Here is a 22,340-nt window from a genome sequence, read left to right on the forward strand (position 1 = left end):
GGAAAAAGCGTATAAAGGAAAGTATCTACAATGGGAGAAAGATTAGCGACACTACCAAAAGACAGAGCAGATCTTAAAATGTGAAAATTGCTTCTGCTTCCTAACGTTCCTTTTTCCTTCATTTCCAATCAACTTTTTCAGTAGTATACTCTAACATGAATTAATGGCTAGCAATCAACAAACATTTGAGAAAAGTCAAAATCAGAAGCCAAAAATAACTTAAAATTGAAACATCGACTTGAAGGACCAGCAGATGGTGTAATGATTACATTGCTGGACTCCTACATAGCTGACTGCAGTTCGAGTCCCTGACTCACTGGCTTGAAAATCACACCAGGTGCATGTGTGTGCCCAAGATTCTGAAAGAAGAATGTAGGAGAAAGGATTGTGGTGTGGCCTTGTGTCTCCGTCTCCAGCAAGCCCATGTGCCCCACTGCAAAAACAAAAACAAAACTCTCTCTTTTTAAGAAAAAAACACTGACTTGAAGAAAACAGCCTATTTAGAAAAAAGGAAAGAGAAATGGCATGTCATTAATAGCTTTTGAGAGATGGACAAGGGAGGGAGGCCTTACTGTATCATTGCATGAATTAGCAGGAGGAATAGGATGCTACGGTGAAATAGTAACTTTTCTTGGAAATTAAGAAGTGGAAATAAAAACCAGAGTACAAGGAGTCTAAGTCTGGGAAAAAAATTCTCATTATCTTTGTGTCTAGAAAATAAGAAAATATTAAAACTTGAACATCAGTCTAAGAGATCTGATAACTGAACAGGAAGGAGGACAAGGAGAAAAGAAAAAGTGAAGAAGTAATAGAAGAAAGCACCGTGGAAGTGAAGGATATGTGTTTCCAGATTAAGGAGGTCTGGTACGATGGGTGAAAATAGGCCACACCCATTACAGTGAAATTTCAGCACGCTGGTGACAAAGTTTACACATACTTCCACAAAGAAAAATAAATAATCCATGCATGTGTGCACACATCTGCTCGTAAAAATACCTTATGAAAAAGGCGGTGGTGAATTTTTTCTGATATGTATATGTTTCCTATTTCCACTGGTCTCTTCTCTCCTGCCCTCATCACAAATTACATAATTAGTCAATTATTTCTATACTCAACTATTTGTATACTCCGTAAATTTCATCTTTATTTTGCTTTTAAAGAACTTTAATCACACTGAAGCATTGAAAAGGCTATTCTCTCAAGAATGTCAAAATGCTTACAATCACTGAAGTTATGTGGTAAGCTCCTATGGGTCCATTTGTAAGATTCTATTTGTTACGTTTTAAAATTTAAGTAATAATAAATAAATAAATAAAATTTAAGGAATAAAAAGTAACCACGTTATCTTAAAGAGGTTGATAGGCTGTTTGCGTTTCATTTGATGAAGGATGAAAAATTACCTTTGCAACAGATAGGAAAAGAATTTAAATTATGATTCTGATTCAGCATGCACTGGGGTTTGAGGCGGGCGCTCCACAATGAGGCTCAGTCACTCACAGTCCTTTTCCCTCCATCCCCCCTCCTCAGAAGTTTGGGCGCACATATATGTGTCCAGTGTTCTTCACGCCAGGGGAGCTGGGATTCAAATGGAGGTCAGCCACGTGGGATCCAGCTCTCCATGCACGGCACTTACCCACTGCACTTGCAGCGCCAGCCCTGCACTGATTCTTCAGTAAGGCTACTGCCAATTCACCATCCTGGAGAGTTCAGGCCCTAGCTCATTTTATTCCTACAGCACCACAGAGACTCCTACCTGGTGGCTGGCTGGCACCCTTTTATCCCCCATTCATCCTATAGTCCACTCTGTTGCCAGTTCCTTTTTTTTTTGAAAGAGAGAGATTTTTGCTATAGGGCGCTTGCCCTGGTTAAAGAGACAGAAAGCAAAAATCACCCCCCACGGGGTAGGCCACACCACAATCCCTTCTCCTCCCTTTCCCTCTCAGGATTTCTCGCATCTGGCATGAGTTTTAACTTGCCAGGCCCGGGACTCAGACCACAGTCAGCTATATGCAAGTCCAACAACGTAACCATTACACCATTTGCTGGTCCCTGCCAGTTTCTTTTCTAAAAATCAGCTGTACATGCTATTCTGTGGCCTAGAACTTACAAACAGTTTTCCTAGTGCCTGTACATGATTACAGACTAGTTTAAGATAAAGGTCTTTCTAGGGGCGAACAGGTGGCATGGTGATTAAGGCACCGGACTCCCACATGGCCAACAATGGTTCAAGTCCCCAACCTGGCGGCTTGCTTTCTCACTTTCCCTTTCTCTCTCTCTCTGGTTAAACTTAGACAATAACAAATAAAATTAAATGAATAAAGGATTCTTTAAAAAAAAAAAGATAAAATCTCATCATAGCTGTATTTTCACCATTTCTTATAGGTCACAATATACATAAAGAAAAAATGTTTGCCACATACATTATTAAAATGCACACACTTTTCCTTAATCTGTATTTCTAACAGACATATTAATATTTAAGCAGAATATCAAGGCAAGAAAAACCATTAGACGCACCCATCAAATTCAAGTCCTGGTTTACTCAGAATCAAGCCAGGACGGAACAATTAACCACGTCCTCTCGTACAATAAAAGAAACATCAAATAATTTTTCAATATACAATATGTGTATGAAATACACATTCACGGTGGCTACCTCCAATGAGAAACCAGCCCCTAGAAGTCTCATCTTGTTCTGTTTTTAAAAGTATACTGCAAAAAGACAAAACATACAGAAGGTGACAGTTTACAATGGCAATTCTCATTTCTTTGAGAAGAAAATAAAAAGCACCACTGCAAACGAAATGGCTCACCAAGTCACCTTTTCTAGCTATTCACTGTATCCGAGAGTAACATAATTCCCTAAGCAGACAGCTCCACCAGAAAGAATCTGACCACCTTTTAAAATAGGACAGATATCCTCACATACTTTCAAAATATTTACAACAAGAACCAAATACTTACCCACGGTAGGATGTAAATTAAAATTAAGTTCTCTATACAGAACTGTGTCCAGAGGGCGGCTACATCTGCGGATATAGCACATGCATTGCATGAGGCAGTATTTCAGTGGACAGGGCTGCAGGCCCAAAAGGGGCACAGAATTCCAGATCAAGCCCATGGAAGTCCCTGAGTATATAACCCAATCCACAAGCCATCCCCAGTCTTCGCCCCAGTGTATGCAGAGTATACAGCTAAGTATCAAAAAAGGATGAAAATATATTATTCTTTGGACCTCATCTATAATCCTACCATGAAATGTAGAAGTCAAGTGGTAGTATGAACCTTCGAATGCCTCATCAAAGCCGATTCTCTTTAAGTACTAATTTTAACACTCAATGGCTTTATCCCATTCTGTTGAGTTCTGGGAGACTCTTGGAGAATGCTTAAGATTCCCAAAGATAACGTGAACTACAAAAGACATTATACCAATGATTTCAACGTCATACAAATAACAATAGTATGCTACCTTCCTTACCTTTTTTGTCTTTTTTTTTTTTTTTTTGAAAAATAAGTCCCCACCAATCTGCTGGTAGAGATTAGTGCGTGCTCTACGACACGAGCTAGCCTGTGCCACGGACTCTCATACCCTACCACCAAGCATGGGGACTGTGACTCCAATGACGATCACAACATATGGCAAAGAAGAGTTTGACTCAGCATGTGTTAGTACAATAGGCTATCCATTCACATGCTTGTGAAAGCAGAGATAAAACGACAATCAGCAAATCTGTAAGTCACCAGGAAGCTAAAGGTTTGGGGGAAAAAAGGTAGCTACTGCCACTTTAATACTGTTCCTTGAGTAGTTGTATGGGAGCAGACTCGAGAACAAAAATGAGAGCAACCAAGGATAATTTACTAAAATTCACCTTAAAAAGATTGAATCTGCCATCTTGGATCTCTGCACCTGGTGTAACTTCCATAGTACAGTCTTCGGCCTAAGTTAAATAACATATTCCCCATTAAGATACCACATCATTTTTAATTAATAGGCCATATAAAGACAAACTAGCTGTGGCTAGTCTGTGACTTTACACTAAGACATCAGATAAACATTAATATAAACTCTGAAAGGGAAGGAAGGAGGGGGAAAAACAAGCATGGTAAAGAGAATGGAATTTAAACTATCATATAGCATTTAACCACCTTCATAGGAAAAAAATCAATTTACTTGGGGAGTAAAAGCGGGACAGTAAAAAAGAGGGGTATTACAGAATATGTACTAATTACCGTAATTTTATTTGTAGTGGAGGTAACTGGTATAACTTCTAGCCCCATTCGTATCCTCTTTTGTTTTTCGCAGTAAGCTTTCCAGGTATCTTCATTAAACCCGTAATTAAAATAATCAGAAAGATCAGCACCTAAAGATAAAAAATATTTTTAGTGTGCAAATATTTCAACTCCATTTAATGCAGTATCAAAAGTATAATGAACTACATAAATGTAAATTTAAGGGGATGGGAGGGAGAGACTCAAGAAAAAAACACCTAACAGACACAAAATGGGAAAGTTGGGACCAGCTGTTAGCGTAACTGCTATGTCGCTGAACTCCCATGTAGTCAACCACAGTTCAAGTCCCAGACCTGGTGGCTTAAACTCACACCAGGCATATGTGCGTGCGTGCCCAAGATCCCGAGAGGAGAATGGAGGAGAAGGGATTGCAGCGTGGCCACCCCCCTAGGGGGATGATTTCTCACTTTCTCTCTCTCTGGTGAGTGCACATGCCCTACAGCAAAAAAACCTCTCCCAAAACAAAAAAACAAAATGGGAAAGTTATCTGCTAGAGATGAGATACATGGTAATACTTTTGACTTGACTGACATGTACTACGTGCATGCTTTGAAAAACTGCATTGTATGCCATAAAGATGTACAACGATTTAATGTAAACTTTTAAAAAAGAAATATAAAGTTCTATCAGTTTTATTACCTCTTCTAGTTTTACTAGTTCTCAAAATTATTACAACAAAGCAAAAAGACTGCAATAACTTGTTATCGAAATCACCTTCTCTAGAACTGGCATAATAAACCATATGCAAATCTATAAATGCAGTAATGACAGGCCACCAGTAAAATTTAATAATTCAAGTCATTATTACTCATCATTTACTTAAGATGATCAAATCTGAAAAAAAAAGGATTTTACAATGTTGCTCGAAAACACTCCTCTGGTAATGTCTCATTAACAATCACTTGAAATTAATATGATTAACAATAAATAATCTCACCAGGTTTACGCCATGGTTTATCTTCAAAAGAATCCAAATCTACTTCCAAGAGCGGAACTCCATTAATGCTTCCAGGTGCATCGAGGTCTACCCCTTTCACTTTTGTTCCTATTTAATACAATTGCAAAATAGCGGAACTACATTAGCAAGAACCTGAGAGAGATCATAGGCAAATGGAAAACATTAATACTTTTCGACTATTTCTGGCACATAAAATAGTAAGGGTTCCAAATCAACCATTAGAGCAGTGTTTACCCTAAATCAAAGAACGTGTAGTCATACATAATGATTTAAGTATTAGAGAAATTGAACAGAAAGTCTAGGGCCTTAAAGAAAAAAAAAGAAATTCTTGTACCAAGAACAAGTTGCTAATGTCCATGTTTTAAATCACTGTCTGCACACAGCTGGTGAGAGAAGAAAGATTTTCCACCTTTTTAAAGAATTATAAAACAAACAAGAAACAAACAGAATAAAATACAATGTGGCCAGCAAAATGAAAAACCATGTTCTATTTGGGGCTTATTCCATGGTCTGGTGGATAAGGCAGCGACAAGCCACATGATTGACTGCAGAGTTTGAACTCAGACCTGGCAACTTGAAAAACACACCAGGTGTGTGCGCATGGATGCCCAAAATCCCAACAGGGTGGAGAAAAAAAGGAACAGTGGCTGAGGACATAGTTGGACGTTACTTTCTCTCTCTGTATCTGGCAAGCACACACACCCTCTGACAAATTAAAAAGAAAAATTTCTGGGCCATACAGATGGCACAGTGGTTAAGGCCACTGGATCTCACATGGCTGACTGGGCAGTTCAAATCCTGAACCCAGTGCGTTTGCGTATACCTAAAATACTGAGAGGAGAATGGAAGAGAAGGGATTGCTACATGGTCCCCCATGGGGGTGCCTTCTCACTTTCCCTGTCTGTCTTTCTGTCTCTCACCCCCCGTCTGCCTCCGATGTGTGCATGTGCCCTAAAGCAAATAAAATAATTTCTACCTGGACCTTTACAAAAAAGTTTGCCAATTTGTTATATGGTCAAAAACTGCTTTTAAAAACAGTTATTACAATCTATGACCTATTCAAGATCTGACTTACTTTCCTAGTTATGCAAGTGCAAATACATATTTTACCTGTAGTTCCATAAACTCTCCCTCCTGCCTTGATGTTAAGATTTACAGGTGCTGTACCGTAACTCCTAAAAACAAAATAATAAGTTACCTGGAGAACTGAAAACACAGGAAACAACACAGTAGTATGTCTAATACATACAAATAAATTGCATACTTATGCAGTAAAAGAAAAAACTGACATCAACACCTTTTTTTTTTTTTCATTCGAGAGATTTTTGCCATAGAGCATATGCATTTTCCAGAGAGACAGACAGACAGCAAGAAATGATCCCCAGGGGGGATGGCCGTACCACAATCCTTACTCCTCTACTCTCCTCCTGAGATCCCAGGCACACATACATACACATGTACCCGGTGAGAGATTTAAGCTGCCAGGTCCAGGACTCGAACTGCAGTCAGCCAAATGGGAGTCCAGCACCTTAACCACTACACCACCCACTAGCCCCCTAGAAAACTTTTTAAACTAAGTTTAAAAGTCTGTCACTTCCTCAATAAAAGATTAAAATAATTTTTTTAGAAGTCACACCTTGACATCTCACAAACCTCCCAGCCACCAAGCCCTTATCCCACCTTAAGGTCACAAGAACTTCGGCAGAGAAGAGCAGTTTAAACACTCAGGTTTCATTCCTTTACCTCCTGCTTACGCAACACAGAGCAATCCCACAAGGGTGGAATTCCTCCACTCTGTGTCTAAACCCTAGCCTCCTGTTTGCCTTTCCTGAATTTGACACTGTTGACAAATCCTCTTTCAAATACCCATGAATACTCTGTCTATAATGTAAATTCATTCATATAGCATGAAAATCGAAAGTAAATCTAGGGTGAAGGCAGAACAGTGTTGCTGGTGACAGGTGCTTAATGACTGAAAGGGAACAAGGACACTTCTAGGACAATAGTTATGTTCCCATCTTAACCTGGTTTGGGTTACGCGAAAGTACACATGTAAAATACGGAGCTGCACTTTTTTAAGTGTTGTAGAACACACAAGACAAACAATAATCTGAAATCAAACTGACTCACATTCAAAGACAAGCTTTGTCGATGATGAGTTCTGTAACCGTGGCCAATTTACCTAGGCACTAAGAACCTTGTTTAAATTTTCTGTAATAAAAACTTATAGTTCTCTATACTTTTCTACATAAGCATGTTTGTTCACAGGAAATGAAATACTCTAACCAAAATAGACTTACACATTACTGGAGAGGTTAGGGAGAAGAGTGGGAAAGGAAAATCTGATCTGGCTGGCCCAACAGCCTAGCGATTAAGGAAGCCAGATGTCACAGAGCTGACCACAGCTCCAATCCCAGGCCTGGTGGCTTGAAAAACACCCCAGTCAGGTGTGCATGAATGCCCCAAAACCCGACAGGGTGGGAAATGGAAGAAAAGGAATTATGGCATGACCAAGCCCCATTGAGGGGTGCTTTCTCCTCCTCTCCCTATCTCTGCCTGGTGCATACTACCTCTGGCAATTTGAGTCTTTTTTTTATTTTTAAATTTATTTTCATGTATTTATTTATTTTCTGCCAGAGGACAGTGTGCTTGCCAAAGACAGGAAGTAAGAAAGTAAAAAAGCACCCCAACAGGGAGTGGTCATGCCATAATACTCCATCTCTCCTTCAGGATTTGGGGCGCACACACACCTAGCATATTTCTCAAGATACTGGGCCTGGGACTTGAATCGCACCCTTGATCATGTGGGATCCAGGGGCCAGGAGAGTGGAGAAGGGATTGCACCGTGGCCATTGCCCCTGGGGGGTGATTTCTCGCTTTCTGTCTGTCTCTTTCTGGCAAGCGCACATGCCCTACAGCAAAAATCTCTCCAAAAAAAAAAAAATTTACTGAAGTTATTTTGTTTCCAATGTACAAACTATAACCATATCATACAACCAATTTCAAAAACAAAAAGAACCACTGGCTCTGTGTTTTTTTACTCCCATACCTTAATGCACTCCCTCCTAATCTTTCTATAAGATTAAGTGCCCAATGAGTCAATGACAATCCAGTTCACAGAACACAAAACCTGAGACCAGCATGTTGACCTAAAAAGCCTATACGTGATGACTTGAAAAAAGTCAACTATAGAGAGCAACAAGAAATATTTTTTATTTACTTTTATTAAACAAAAAAAACTGAACTCAGGTTTGGATAGTAATGGGAAAGAATGATAGATAATTACAGATATGAACTATTGGGTTGTCGGAAAAGTCATGACATTTTTCTACACAAAAATGCATCATGACTTTTCCGACAACTCAATATAAGTTAAGGTTTTCTGATTCAAATAAAAGCATTCATAGTACTCAATTATTTTATAAAAACACTTCCTATATCTTTATCTAGTTAGTTAACTTTATCTTTATGAAAGAGATCATCTTCATGGTGAAATTTTAACAGGAGTTCTCTAATTACAGTAAGATAGAAAAATTTAAAACCTGGGTCAGCCAAAGGAATGGTGGCTAAGGTGGTTGCATCCCACATGGCCGACTGTGCAGTTCAAGTACTAGACCCAGCAGCTTAAAAACACATCAAGCATGTGTAGATGATGTCCAAAATTCCAAAAGGGGGGAGAAATGGAGAAGGGATCGTAATGCCCCCATAAGGGGTACTTCTCACTTTCTCTCTGTGTGTCTCTCTCTTCAGCAAAACCACATACCCTCTGGCAGAAAAAAAAAAAGGAAGAAAAATGTAAAAACATGGAACCGCCTATGGCTTGGTGGGTAAGGAAGACCAAACCCACACCGATGACTATGTGGTTCTAATCCCGGACCTGGCAGCCTGAGAAGCATGCCAGGCATATGAGAGTGCTGCCCCAGTTCCCACCAGCAGGGAGAAACAGAGAAGGGATTACAGCAAGACTATGCGCTACTCAGGGTCCTTTCTCCTCTTCCCTCTCTCTTCCTCTCTGATGAGCGCACGTGCCCTCTGGAGAATGTAAAAAGGAGGAAAGAAAGAAAAGAAAAACTTGGAAAAAATGTAAAACCAGTAGAATCTACCACTGATGGTTTGATAGACACATCTGTCTTTATTATGTACCTTTCACACAACCGTTACTAAAAATAACTTACCCATACTGCGGTGCTCCCGTTTTAATGTCTCCTATAGTGACATGAACGTCATCCTCATCATCATCACTGTCACTATCACTGTCATCTTCAGTCTCGGTCACTTTCTATACCAACATAAACAATTATAGAACCCATTCAACAATCATTACAACATCCAACATTAACAATTAAAAAATACAACCATCCTATATTGTCTGAGATGTACTTTTAGAGAAAAAAGTTTCAAGCTCATATGGCTGCCAACTATTTCACTCATTTATAACTTTAATGTTCTATATGACAGAGAGAGATGAGCATACGAATAAAGAAATAAAACTTTTTTCAGCATCATCGTCTTTTGGTACGTAACACCTCCTGTATATTTTTTAGTATATATAATTACTCCTCTTACAAAAAGGTTGTGAGGTTAAGATATCTACAGGCTAAATGATAAAAAATAAGTATTTCAGGAAGTCTTGGGGAAAAATAAAAGTATCAGTAAGGAGAAAATAATAGTGCTATCCATAGTATCACGGTTAAAATGTACCAAACAGGTCCAACTATTCTTGGCATTCATTCACACCTAGAAGACGCCCTGAATACAAATGGTTTAAGAATATCTTGTATCTCTCGGAGTAAAAGAAAGGCCATTTGGGATCAGCAGTTGGCGTAATGGCTATGTCACTGGACTCCCATGTAGTCGACTGTGGTTCAGGTCCCGGACCCAGTGGCTTAAACTCATGCCGGACACATGTGCATGTGTACCCAAGATCCCAAAAGAAGAATGGAGAAGAGACTGCGGCGTGGCCATCCTCCCTGGGGGATGATTTCTTGCTTTCTGTCTCTGTCTTTCTGGAGAGCACACGAGCCCTATAGCAAAAACCTCTGCCAAAAAAAAAAGTGGGGCCATTCATGAAGGTGTGTTCTGGATCTAAGGCTATTCTGCACTTAGTGATACAATAGTACACAAGCAGATCATCTAGCCAAAATACTTGTTTGCATATAAGCTAGAACCAATGATCCAGGCACCTCCCTAAATAATGAATAGGTATGAGGTTAGGGCCTATCACACACATTAAGAAAGCAATGCAAAAATCCCAAACGCCAACTTTGACAACCGCTCACTAAGATCCTTTCTGGTGAACCGTGACCACTGCATTCCCTGAGAGCAACGATCAAGGCACAGCACGTGCTGCGCATTTGCTCTCCTCTCTGCCCATTCCTACACATGCACCAGACGAAGCAGGTGAAGGAAGGGGACAGAGCGACAGCTACCTGACGGTCACACAGCAGGGATTTCTTTCTACGTAAACTGTGAAGCTACTGATAAAGGTCTTACTCAGGAAAGTAACTAGATTTCAAAGTCTTACGTTACCGGTTTTGGTACACCATTTTCAGGAGTTTCATCTTCGATTCCAGATGGAGGATTGGCACTATAAACAATAAAAACAAACATACATGTCAGACATTATGTATCAAAAGAACAGAAGGAGCATACTAGTATTTTTAAGTTATGTAGGAAAGTTTCATAAAATATATTATCTCCACCGGACTGTCAGAACAAAGACAGTAAAATTAGCCAGTCTTATTCCCTGTTATTCTTAATACCGTGCATAAAACAAGCACTCAATGTTGTAAGTAGAGTGGAGATGTCTCCACGCTTTGTCAATGATTTGTAATTTGATGGTAGGATGTAATTAAAGTGTTTTACATTTTTAAATATGTGGCACACTTCATCAATTTTACTGATGCTAAACCTTTACTGAACGCCTACTGTGTGCCAGGTACCACTCTACTAGTTGAGGGCAATGTTAACAGTTTCGTCTTTTCCTAGATGTCCAAGGAACTCAGATTTGTGGTATGGTAAGATCACATTAACTCCCTCCACATTTAGTTAACATACATGCTCCTTCCTGGTTTTCTGTCTCATCAATCTTGAATTGGATACATGGATACATGCCCTTCCTTGTATAAAAAATAAATTTTTGTTTGTTTTTTATAAAATATAAAATTTTAAGGGCCAGACAGTGGTTTTGTGGTAATGTTAAGTGGTCCCTTAGGGAAGGTGCCAGGCGTGCGTCCAGAGACCTTCCTGTAACACACTGGGTAAGCATGAGTGCCCGTCATCTGGACTGAGGCTGGAGGTTGGTCACAATGTGAACACCCTGTGTGGGGTGTCTGCCTCCTCTCTCAAAAAGAAACTAATAAGCAATATATATTTTTTTAAATCGGGGGCCAGAAAGTGGCATGGACATTAAAAGCAGCTGGACCCCACATGGCCAACTTCATGGAGTCCCAGATCCAGTGACTTGAAAAAACAAGCCAGACACATGTGCATGCATGTCCAAAATCCCAAAAAGAATAGAGGAGATGGGACTGCACCATAATCATCTTCCTGGGGGACAATTTCTCACTTTCCCTCTCTTCTTCTTTCTCTCTCCCTTCAGGGGTCGCATAAGTCCCTATAGCAAACTAAGAAATAAAATAAAAATAAATAAAAAGTCGGAGGCCTTGAAGGCATGCATGGCAGGGTGCCACTTCACAATACTGGAGCCACATAGGAGGCCTGGGTTTGGATCCTGGACTGACCTGAACATGCCAGGCATGGCAGTGGACTTGTGATTCTGGGCGCCTGATGGCTAGGGAGAGAGGATCGTGGTGTGGCAAGACCCTGTCAGAGACGCTGGTCTCTCATAAAATAAAGAACATTTTAAAATTTAAAATAGTATCTCCATGAAAGAATCTCCTCCAATTTGATACTAATACAGTTCCTGGCTGAATTCTGACAAGTTTTAAAACTACTTTTTTTAAAGATCGGTTAATACCTGATTTTGTCCTAACTACTTTTTTTTTTTCCTTTTTTGTTGGAGAGGTTTTATTGCTATAGGGCGCGTGCACTCACCAGAAAGACAGAGAGAGACATAGAGACAGGAAGCGAGAAATCACCTCCCAGGGGGGATGGCCACACCTCAATCCCTTCTCCTTTCTCCTCTCGGGATCTTGGGTATGCACGCACATGCACCCGGCGTGAGTTTAAGCCACCGGGTCCGGGACTCGAAATGCGGTAGACTACGTGGGAGTCCAGCGACAAAGCCATTACGCTAACTGCTGGTCCCCTAGCTACTTTTCTTAAAGGCCAGTTGATAACTGAATTTGTCCTTTCTCAACAAACACTCCCATTCCCGTGAGACTCAAGCATCTGGCGATTAACCAACAAATAACACTTCTAGTTCTAGTACTACAGTGGACCTGTTTTCTTAATTTTTAATAATTATAATTAACAGTGAGAATTAATTATTGCCTCACTTTACAATTAGAAAAACTGAAGTATAACAACTAACTGGTCTGGCCCAACTCTCAGAATTCATTGGTAGTATTTCTACGACAAAGCTCAGATGTTGACACAGTTCAGAGCTCATTTCATTACATTTCTGCTCATCTTTTCAAAATATCACTTTCTGTAAAGCAGTTTCTGTAAATAAATTTAATCTCTACACCAGCATTTTGTTGCACAATCCTTGAAGAAGGCAAAACAAAGAATAAAAATGAAAAACTATCAACTTGTTCTACTGCTTGCCTCAAAAAAAAAAAAAAAAAAAAGCAACTAAAATTTTTCAATCCATCTACTTCCATTACAGTGCCTAGGTAGCTAGAAATAAGTTCCGTTTGCTTTCTGTATGTCACGGCACACAGTACCCCATCCTAGGTGAAAACTTGGGCTAGACCAAGCACAGCTGGAGACAGTATACGCCATGGCTCAGACCAAGAGCGCTGCGGCAATGACCCGTCACAGAGAAGCTGAGGCAAACAACAGCACACACCGCAAGAGATACTATTACGGTAGGTCTGAGCCCTTTCCCAGCAGACCTACGCTTCTAGAAGTTGTGATTCTCTATCACTATTTAAATGTTAGAAAAATAAAATTATAAGCTTTTTCTTAAAAAAATTGTAGGGAGATTTCTCCCCCATAGAATGAAATAAACTCAACAGCTTTCCAGAAGGTTTCATAAGAATACAAGGAAATTCTAGCTCAAGGAAGGTAGAAGAAAGCTTCTTTCCAACAAATTTTATTAAGTTGTAAGTTGGAAAATTCAAAACTGTATCATTTGAAAGTAAGCCTTGGGAAGTGTAACCAAGACCTAACTGTAATAAAAATTAATGGGACAAAACTTATCTCATTGTAAAAGGTGTATCTGATTGTTAATCTAAACTCTGTAATCACCTAAGTTCTTGACTAACTGAAGAAATGAATATGAAGAAATATGTAATCACTTTAATAACTATAAACTATATTAACCCAACTTTGTGGCGGAGATTAAGAATACGAACTGACTGGAATACAGAAATCACAAAACTAAAATGGTAACATTTCTGATGATATAGGAGTGAAAAAAAATACAGAAGATATAGTTGGGTGAAAAAGAACATTTATTTCAGTTCAAGCTATTTCTACTGTATTTCTCACTTCTTCCCCATCCACTTTTTCAAACAGCTTTATTGAGATAAAATTCACAGAGCACTCAATCATCCATTTAAAAGGTATTTAAACGGGCTTTAATATTTTCACACAGCACAAAACCCACAATTACCTAGCTCTAGAATATCTGTATCATGTCCCTCAGAAACCTTGCAAACACTAGCCATGACTCCCCATTCTCCCTTTCCCTGAGTCTCAGCAAACAATGTTCTTGTCTCTATGGATTCGCCTATTCCGAATATTTTGTATATATGGAATTATACGACACGTTGTCCTTCCTGTTTTCCAGATTCATCAATGTTGTAGTCCGTATGATATTTCATTTCTTTTCACTGCCAAACAGTATCACATTGTATGAAGATAACACCTTTAGTGGATGGACACTTTGGTTGTTTCCATTTTTGACTGTTACTGATAGCATAGGGTTGCTACTAACACTCATGTACAAGCTTTAGTGCAGATATACGTTTTTATTTCTCTAACCTTTATTCCTAGACCTGGAATTGCTGGGTCCCAGGTAACGGTGTATAACCATGTGAGGATACTGCCACTGCACCATTTTCCATCCCACCAGCTGTGTATAAGCATTCCAGTTTCTCCATATCCCCACGAACACCTGTTTCATCTTTTTGTAACAGCTACCTTACTTAGTATGAAGTTGGTATTTCTACTTTTTAAACTCCCAGGTTCTTTAAAAGCTAATTTCTTAACTACCATCTCTCCATTTTAGGGCACTATGGCCTCCAGTCAGAGTAAAGTCCGCCTACCTGCTCTTGTATGCATGAGCTGTTTTGGTATTTAGACTACATTTAGAGTTGCCCTGAGATTTATAGTGTATGTCCTATTACTGATGTTTGTCTTTCTAATTTAACAATAGAAATCTATTACAAATCAGTTAATTCCATTTTAAATTTAAATAAATAAAAAATTATAGAAACGATAACCAGAGTGCTATACATTATCAACAATATTAATCGCAAAATCAGTAATTTTCAGGTTTCCGTATTTACTGAAAAAATTTTAAGCTAAATATTTTTCTCAGCAGTTTAATGATTATAGTATTATAGTATATTCCACTATTGGGCTCACTTAAAAAGTTACTTAGTACCAGAAAGTAGCCAAATCCTAGCTCCGAAAAAAACTTCATTCTCTAAGCTACTAGCAAATAGAATCAAGTGTTAAGAGGGGGTCTGAAGTAGCAATAAGCTTCAAAGGATTTAATGTCCTCCAACCTGTACAATCTTGGTTGTAATCAAGTCAAAGATTATAATAAAATAATTCTAACCATCTGATGACAGAAAGGCTGCTTCCAACAATCTGTATAAGCATCAACAGGAAATTTCACTAACCTGGCATTTTCTTCTTCTGGCCTTTCAACTTCATTTTCATCTACCAAAATAAATAAATAAATAAACAAAATAAATAAATCACTCTTAATGAAACTGGTATTATGAAATTCTGAAGTGATCAGCACAAGCACTAACCTAGGTCCTTTGCCAAATCACTGTGCACATGCACGTCCCATGGGCCTATAAGCACATCCAAAGTTAGATCACCTTATAATTACTTAACAAGATACATCTTTCATGGAAAAAAATCAGACTTTACTGCTTAAGTTAGCTTAATTAAGTTCTGAAGATTTCCAAATCGAGGTCAAAGAAACCCTACACCTTCACATTTCCAAGTGTTACTAAACCTCAAATGTTTTTTTCAAGCTGATCAAAGTTACAATGAGTAAAAGTGCCCATCTTTTTCGACTCTAAAGAATCTATGTTTTAGATAAGGTACAAATACTAACTTTCAAAACAGGTGTCAGTACACATAAGAAAGGAGTGAGTCTTTCTCAAAACCAGATGTCAAACAAGTCCCCTTCCCGAAGGAGGTCCAAGATGCATTAAATTCGAGAAAAATACATGAGATGACATCGAAGGCTGTAAGCCTAAGGAGCCTGAGTTACGTCTATGATGTGAGTTCTAAAGAGCAATCTCTTAAAGAACTTCACCTTCATACAGGGGAAATTCAGGGTTTTCTTTAGGGGCCATAATGTATTCCATTTCTTTCTTTATGTCTCTCTTTTCATTATTTTAAAAGCACGACTTTCAGACAAGGAAGTACCCTTGCAGGTGCATTCAACACAAACTGACCATCAAGAAACAAGACGTTCGTTTTACAGCATTCACTTTATTCAGCTATTACAGACTGACTTTCTGAAAGGGGTCAGGAGGGCACCTGACGCCACGGGGCAAGACCGGAGGCAGCAAACGCAGCTCGGAACCCACGGGAAGCAAACAGGGTAGACGCGGTGGCTCGGAGGCCTCACAGCCCCCGCGAGGAGGGCGAAGCTGGGGGCCCGGCCCGGACGCCCCCGACCCAAGCGGACCCGGGTGCGCGCGCGGGGGGGCGTGGGCCGGAGGACGCGCACGCCGCGCTCGGCCTAAGTCAGGCGGGACCGCGCGCGAACGAGGCCCCAGGCCGCGGCGCGAGGGGCAAGGGGCCCGGGACGCCGGCCGTTTGCGAGCGGGAAGTGGAGGCCCGAGAGACCCCGGGAGAGATAGGGACAGGAAGTTCCGTACCGCCATAGAGCCACTCTTCCTCCTCATCCCCTCCGGTCCCGCCGCTCAGCTCCGACACTAGGCGCTCGACCTCGCCGGCCGACATGGCCGCCCCGAGCTCAACTTAAAGGCGGCGATCAACAGCCCCCTGAACCCCGACCCCTGCCTCGCTGCCCGGGGGCGCGAGAGGGGCGCGAACTCGCCGCCGAGTGAACGACGAAAGCGCGAGACTCAAATCCAAAGAAGGTGACGGTGGAGGCGGGAAAGACGGCAGCCCGCCCACCCACCCGCGCACGCGCAGGAGCACCCAAGCGGCGCGGCGTCTCTAGGTGGCTTCGCTTCCGCGGCGGCCGCCACCTGGGCCGGACTGCGCGTGCGCACTGGGCTGGCCCCGCCCCTGTGGAATCCCGCTTCGCTTCTGAGCTCGGCGTCGTCCTATGGCGTCCTGCGTCGGCCAGGCTTCCCCTCCCCCACCTCCCCCAGAACCCGCATTGCTCTCGCTGACGAGTGCCCCATTGTTCTTTGCAGCCCTCAGAGGGAGCTCCATCTTTTCTTTTCTTTTTTTTTTTTTTAAACCTGTTAACTAACAAAAGGCCTGTTTCATTCTTTATATATGTTGCCTTGATACAAAATCATTACCTATGAGTTTGCTTTCTCATTTAATAGGACGTCATGATCCATGCTCACTTTCTTGGAAAATTAATTTTAACAGCCAGCAGAAACAAAACCAATACATAAATAATGCATTCCCTTTGTTAAAAAATAAAATACACTTAAGGGCAAAGGCCTCCTCATCCACTGCCCTCCTCTCCGTTCTGAAATTTCTCTCCATTCTGAAATGTCTATCCATTTACTTCACCTGTATTGTTCGGTGGGCTAGCCTGAGGTTGACAAGTCTTAAACAGTACCAGGCTGGAGGTAATATTCTATTTTCTCTTTTTGGTTTTAACAGCGATGTCTTGAAGTTCTTTTCGTTTTAGTATATATCAAAATATGTCTATTTTTAAAGTGCTTCATAAGTTTTCACAGCACAGCTATCACAAAGTACATAGGCTACTTCGTTATTGATTACATGTAAATTACTTTCAACATTTTTTTGGAGAGGTTTTTGCTATAGGGCACAAGCGCTGGACAGAGAGAGACAGAAAGACAGAAAGCGAGAAAAATCCCCCCCCAGTGGGGATGGCCACACCGCAATCCCTTCTCCATTCTCCTCTGGGGATCTTGGGCACATACGCACACAGCGAGCATTTTAAGCCACCAGGTCCAGGACGCCAACCGCGGTCGACTACATGGGAGTCCAGCGACATAGCCATTACGCTAACTGCTGGTCCCTCAACTTTTCATTTTTTCACCAACAAAAAACTGCAATGAAGATCCTTGTGACTTCATGAAGATTTGTCCAGTGTTTCTTCACGATAGATGGTAAAGTATGTATAGGTTTTATTTAACAGGTAATGCCAGGTTTTTAGGCCACTCTCTGGAGCTCATCTTCCAAGGAGAAGTTGACATACTGATGGGTCAAACTGGAGTTCCGGTTCCGTATTACTAACGGGTTTACATAGCCTCTGGCAATCAGCTTCTCTGTGCTTCAGTTTTCTCATCTATAAAATGGAAAGGCTGAATTAGGTGATCTCTAAAAAGCCTTTTAGTTCTAAAATTTTAAAAGGGACACTCACTTTTCAATAGCTAGAAATCCATTTTAGTTGTACAAATAAATGGATTTTTTCTTTTTGTTCTAGATTTTTGCCATTTTCTCCACTTGTGGAAAACAGAGAGAAGGATTAACCTCCATGCCACCTGGCCCCTTGCTCGCTCATGAATAAGTACTAGTATTCATAGTATTTATGTAGCAATTATTGAACTATCTGCTATGTTTAAGAACTTGAAAAAGGATGCAATAAGAGAAACATAATCCTAACTCTATTTTTTAGAAGAGGTTTTTTGCTATAGGGTGCATGCGCTCGCCAGAAAGACAGAGAGAGACAGAGAGACAGAAAGCGAGAAATCACCCCCCAGGAGGGATGACCACGCCACAATCCCTTCTCCTCCACTCACTCTCCTCTTGGGATCTTGGGCACGCATGCACACACGCCTGGCGTGAGTTTTAAGCCACTGGGCCTGGGATGCAAACCGCAGTCAACTACATGGGAGTCCAGCAACATAACCATTACACTACTCCCTGGTCCCACATAATCCTAACTCTTAAAGCATTCTCAATTTATTGAGAAAGACAAAAGGGTGGTGAACAAATCTCTTAAGGAAAGAGACAAATAAATATAATAGAAGCACAAATGAATGTTTAAAACCTACCAACGCCACACTAACTCCTGCTATTTAAACAAACCATGTGGTTTTAATCCTCCTTACCTTTGAAGACACCTTTGCCTGCTATTCCCAGCTCCTTTATCTGTTTAGAATAATCCCAGACCTAAGGTCTGTTGAGATTTAATTCCCTTTGTGAGATCTATCCTGAGTCCCACTTCATCTCTCCCTGTTTATTTATTTCTTCAATAAAAATTTTTATGGAGGGTTTATCAAGTGCCAGGAAATCTTCTAGGTTATGTAGATTTAGTAGAGGATAAAACAAAGCCCTTCCTCTCTGGCAGCTTTGATCCTAATGAAGGAGTCAGACAATAAACATATAATTGCATGGTATGTCATGACGAGGAGGATTGGAAAACAAGCATGCAATGTAAAGGGGCCGGAGTGCAGTGATGAAGAACGATGGAGTGACATTGTATTTCAAGTGGTCGGGGAAAGCCACTCTGATGAGATGATGTAAGAGCAGAAACCTGGATGGAGAGAGCAAGGAAGACCGTGGTTTTCTGGGTGAATAGGTGATCAGACAGAGGTAATAGGAACTACAAAAGACCTGAGGCAGAATGGAACCCAAATGTAGCTGGAGAGTAGTGAGGGAGGGAGAGAGGTCAGTGAGGTCAGGGGTGTTACAGGGGGAAGGTAGGACAGAGCTCATCGTTCCCTCTAGACCTTTATTTTAGATGGCATGTGTGTTTGCTAGAGAGAGACAGAAGAGAGGAAGAAAGCATCCCCCAATGGGACGTGCTCATGCTGCAATCCCTTCTCCTCCATTTCTCCATCTTTTCAGGATTCAAGCACGCGCTCCTGGGGTTATTCAAGTTGCCAGGGCTAGACCGTCAGTCATGTGGGATCTGGATCCTTTCACCACTAGGTTATGAGGCCAGACCTCCCTTCTAGACCTTATTCTGCTTCTCATGTATCTGTGACAACATACAGTGATTATGTGACCACATACTTGTTTTTCTCAGATTTGTCACTAGAATGACTCCTCCCTGAAGCAGAGAATTGTAGTAATCTGTCACTTCCATTCCTAGTATGGGACCTTGCAGTGAGTAAGCAGTCTTGGTCTTTGCTGAAAGTAATAGAATGGAAGGCCTTTTCCATTATGGTCAGGAAAGTCATAAGCCAATCGCTAGGGTCCCATCTATTAGTATTTATCTTTCTGTTATGATTCTGTGAGCCTATGTTAAAAATTTGGTGGTTCTGTGAGAGGAACAATTGCCTTTTGCTGAGAGGCCTCTCTCTTTTCAACTGCCTTTCAAGGCATTGCTAACACGGAACTGAAGAATCGATGAATAATAACTTGGTGCATCAAAATTGCCTTCATAGTAGAGGTAGCACTTGAGCTAAGGTGAGCAAATGAAGGCTTCCACAAGCAAAGAAGCTTGTAAATCACTAATAACCTTCCTTGAAGGGCCTCCTCCTTGCTACAACACTGAGTGTATCAACAGGATATGCTACCATAGTTAAGGTGTGATGTCCCTACTCCTCAGGGGAGACATCGAAGATAGGTAGTTTAAGGATCCTTGGGACCAGCAGTTGGCATAATGGCTATGTCATTGGACTTCCATGTAACTCGACTGCGGTTCAAGTTTCGGACCGGTGGCTTAAACTCACATCGGGTGCATGTGCGCGCGTGCCCAAGATCACAAGAGGAGAATGGAGGAGAAGGGATTGTGGCATGGCCATCCCCCCTGGGGGTAATTTCTTGCTTTCTGTCTCTCTGTCTCTCTCTGTCTTTTTGGTGAATGCACGCACCCTATAGCAAAAAAGCGCTCCAAAAAAAGAAAATAAAATAAATAAATAAATAAATAAATAAATAAATAAAGATCCTGTGTATTCCTCCTCCCACTTCTTTTTTTTTTTTTTTTGGAGGGGTTTTTTTTGCTATAGGGCGTGCGCGCTCGCCAGACAGACAGAGAGAGACAGAGAGACAGAAAGCGAGAAATCACCGCCCAGGGGGGATGGTCACGCTGCAATCCCTTCTCCTCCATTCTCCTCTCGGGATCTTGGGCACGCACGCACACGCGCCCAGCGTGAGTTTTAAGCCACCGGGTCCGGGACATGAACCGCGGTCGACTACGTGGGAGTCCAGCGTCATAGCCATTACACTAACTGCTGGTCCCCCTCCTCCCACTTCTTACATCATGACTTCGTATATCTAAAAGACTCATACCCGACTAATGGTGCAATCAATAGGAAACTGAACTGTAGTGTGGCAAGCCACATGCTGAGGCAGATTCGGATTGCTGTGTGGGCTTGCAAATAGGCTGGGTCGTGTGCGTACGTCCAAGATCCGGACATACTGGGGGCTGAGAAAGGGGATAATGGCTTGATAACACTCTGTGGAAGGTGCCCCCCTCGTACTCTTATGCATGTATATGCTTGCTATCATAAATAAACTCTAAAAGAATTTTAAAATATGGTGCTCCATATATTCTGATTATATTTGTTTTCCATATTATTGTCTTTTTATGGTCCGTTGGTTCTCAGCAAAAATTAAAATCATAATCTATGTTAATGTATCTATGTCTGAGAAGTACTGAGAGCTTAGTAGATTGTGATTAAAATGATAATGACCATTGAAGGTCAAGTAAAAGTGCTCTGCTGACTATCCAGCAGAGTTAGTACTCATAAATATGTTTGGTATGCGGGCTGGCAGGTGGCATGGTGGTTAAGGATGCTGGATTCCCACATGGAGGACCACAGCTCAAGTCCTGGACCTGGCAGCATGCTTTCTCACTCTCTCTCTCTCTCTCTCTGGCTCTCACTCTGTCTCTCTCTGATCAAATTAAAAATAAATAAATACATTACGTAATTCTTTTTAAAAATATACGTTTTGTGTGGCCATGGCCTTTAGGTCCGATTGTGACATCTGCTGCCAGCTTTACATATGTCACTTAAACCTCAATGGTCTTTGGTTTCTTTATCAGTCAATTGATTTTTTTTTTCTTAGAGATTTTTTCCATAGGGCATGTGTATTCCCTGGAAAGACAGAGAGACAGAAAATGGAAATCACCCCCATCCCAGAGGGAATTGCCATGCCACAGTCCCTTCTCCTCCATTCTGCTCTTGGGATTTGGGGCATGCACGTACATGTGCCCAGATGAGTTTCAGGTTGCTGGGTCTGGACCTGAACTGCAGTCAACCATGTGGGAGTGCAGCACCTTAACCACTATGCCACCTGCTGACCCAGTAAATTGATATCAAAATAGCATTTTATACTCACTTTTTGGAATAACAAAGCTAAAATAAAATTTCAAATATGAAGGTATTTGAGTGGGACCAGCAGTTAGCATAATGGCTATGTCACTGGACTTCCACATAGTCAACCATGATTCGAATCCCAGACCTGGCGGCTTAAACTCATGCTGGGCATGTGTGCATGCGTGCCCAAGATCCCAAGAAGAGAATAGAGGAGAAGGGATTGCAGCTTGGCCACCCCCCCTGGGGGGTGATTTCTCACTTTCTGTCTCTCTTGGTCTTTCTGGCGAGCACACACGCCCCATAGCAAAAACCTCTCCAACAATAAATAAATAAATAAATTAATTAATTAATTAATTAATTTAAAAAATGAAAGTATTTGG

The 22,340-nt window shown here is 41.1% G+C and overlaps 1 protein-coding gene across 1 annotated transcript in view; it reads right to left on the reverse strand.

Annotated features, from left to right (window-relative positions):
• The window catches only part of FIP1L1 (factor interacting with PAPOLA and CPSF1), a gene marked incomplete in the record, with an annotated part of 79,535 nt that extends 62,831 nt beyond the window's left edge, over positions 1-16,704 (reverse strand). The window contains 9 exon segments of the mRNA XM_014582471.2: positions 3,870-3,938; positions 4,231-4,361; positions 5,228-5,335; positions 6,359-6,423; positions 9,424-9,527; positions 10,778-10,835; positions 15,229-15,268; positions 15,364-15,408; positions 16,453-16,704. Coding sequence (XP_014437957.1) covers positions 3,870-3,938; positions 4,231-4,361; positions 5,228-5,335; positions 6,359-6,423; positions 9,424-9,527; positions 10,778-10,835; positions 15,229-15,268; positions 15,364-15,408; positions 16,453-16,537 — 705 coding nt within the window.
• Positions 16,705-22,340: the final 5,636 nt, after the last annotated feature.

The sequence above is a fragment of the Tupaia chinensis genome, unplaced genomic scaffold (assembly GCF_000334495.1).
Source record: "Tupaia chinensis unplaced genomic scaffold, TupChi_1.0 Scaffold143615_1, whole genome shotgun sequence".
Taxonomy (NCBI): Eukaryota; Metazoa; Chordata; class Mammalia; order Scandentia; family Tupaiidae; genus Tupaia; species Tupaia belangeri.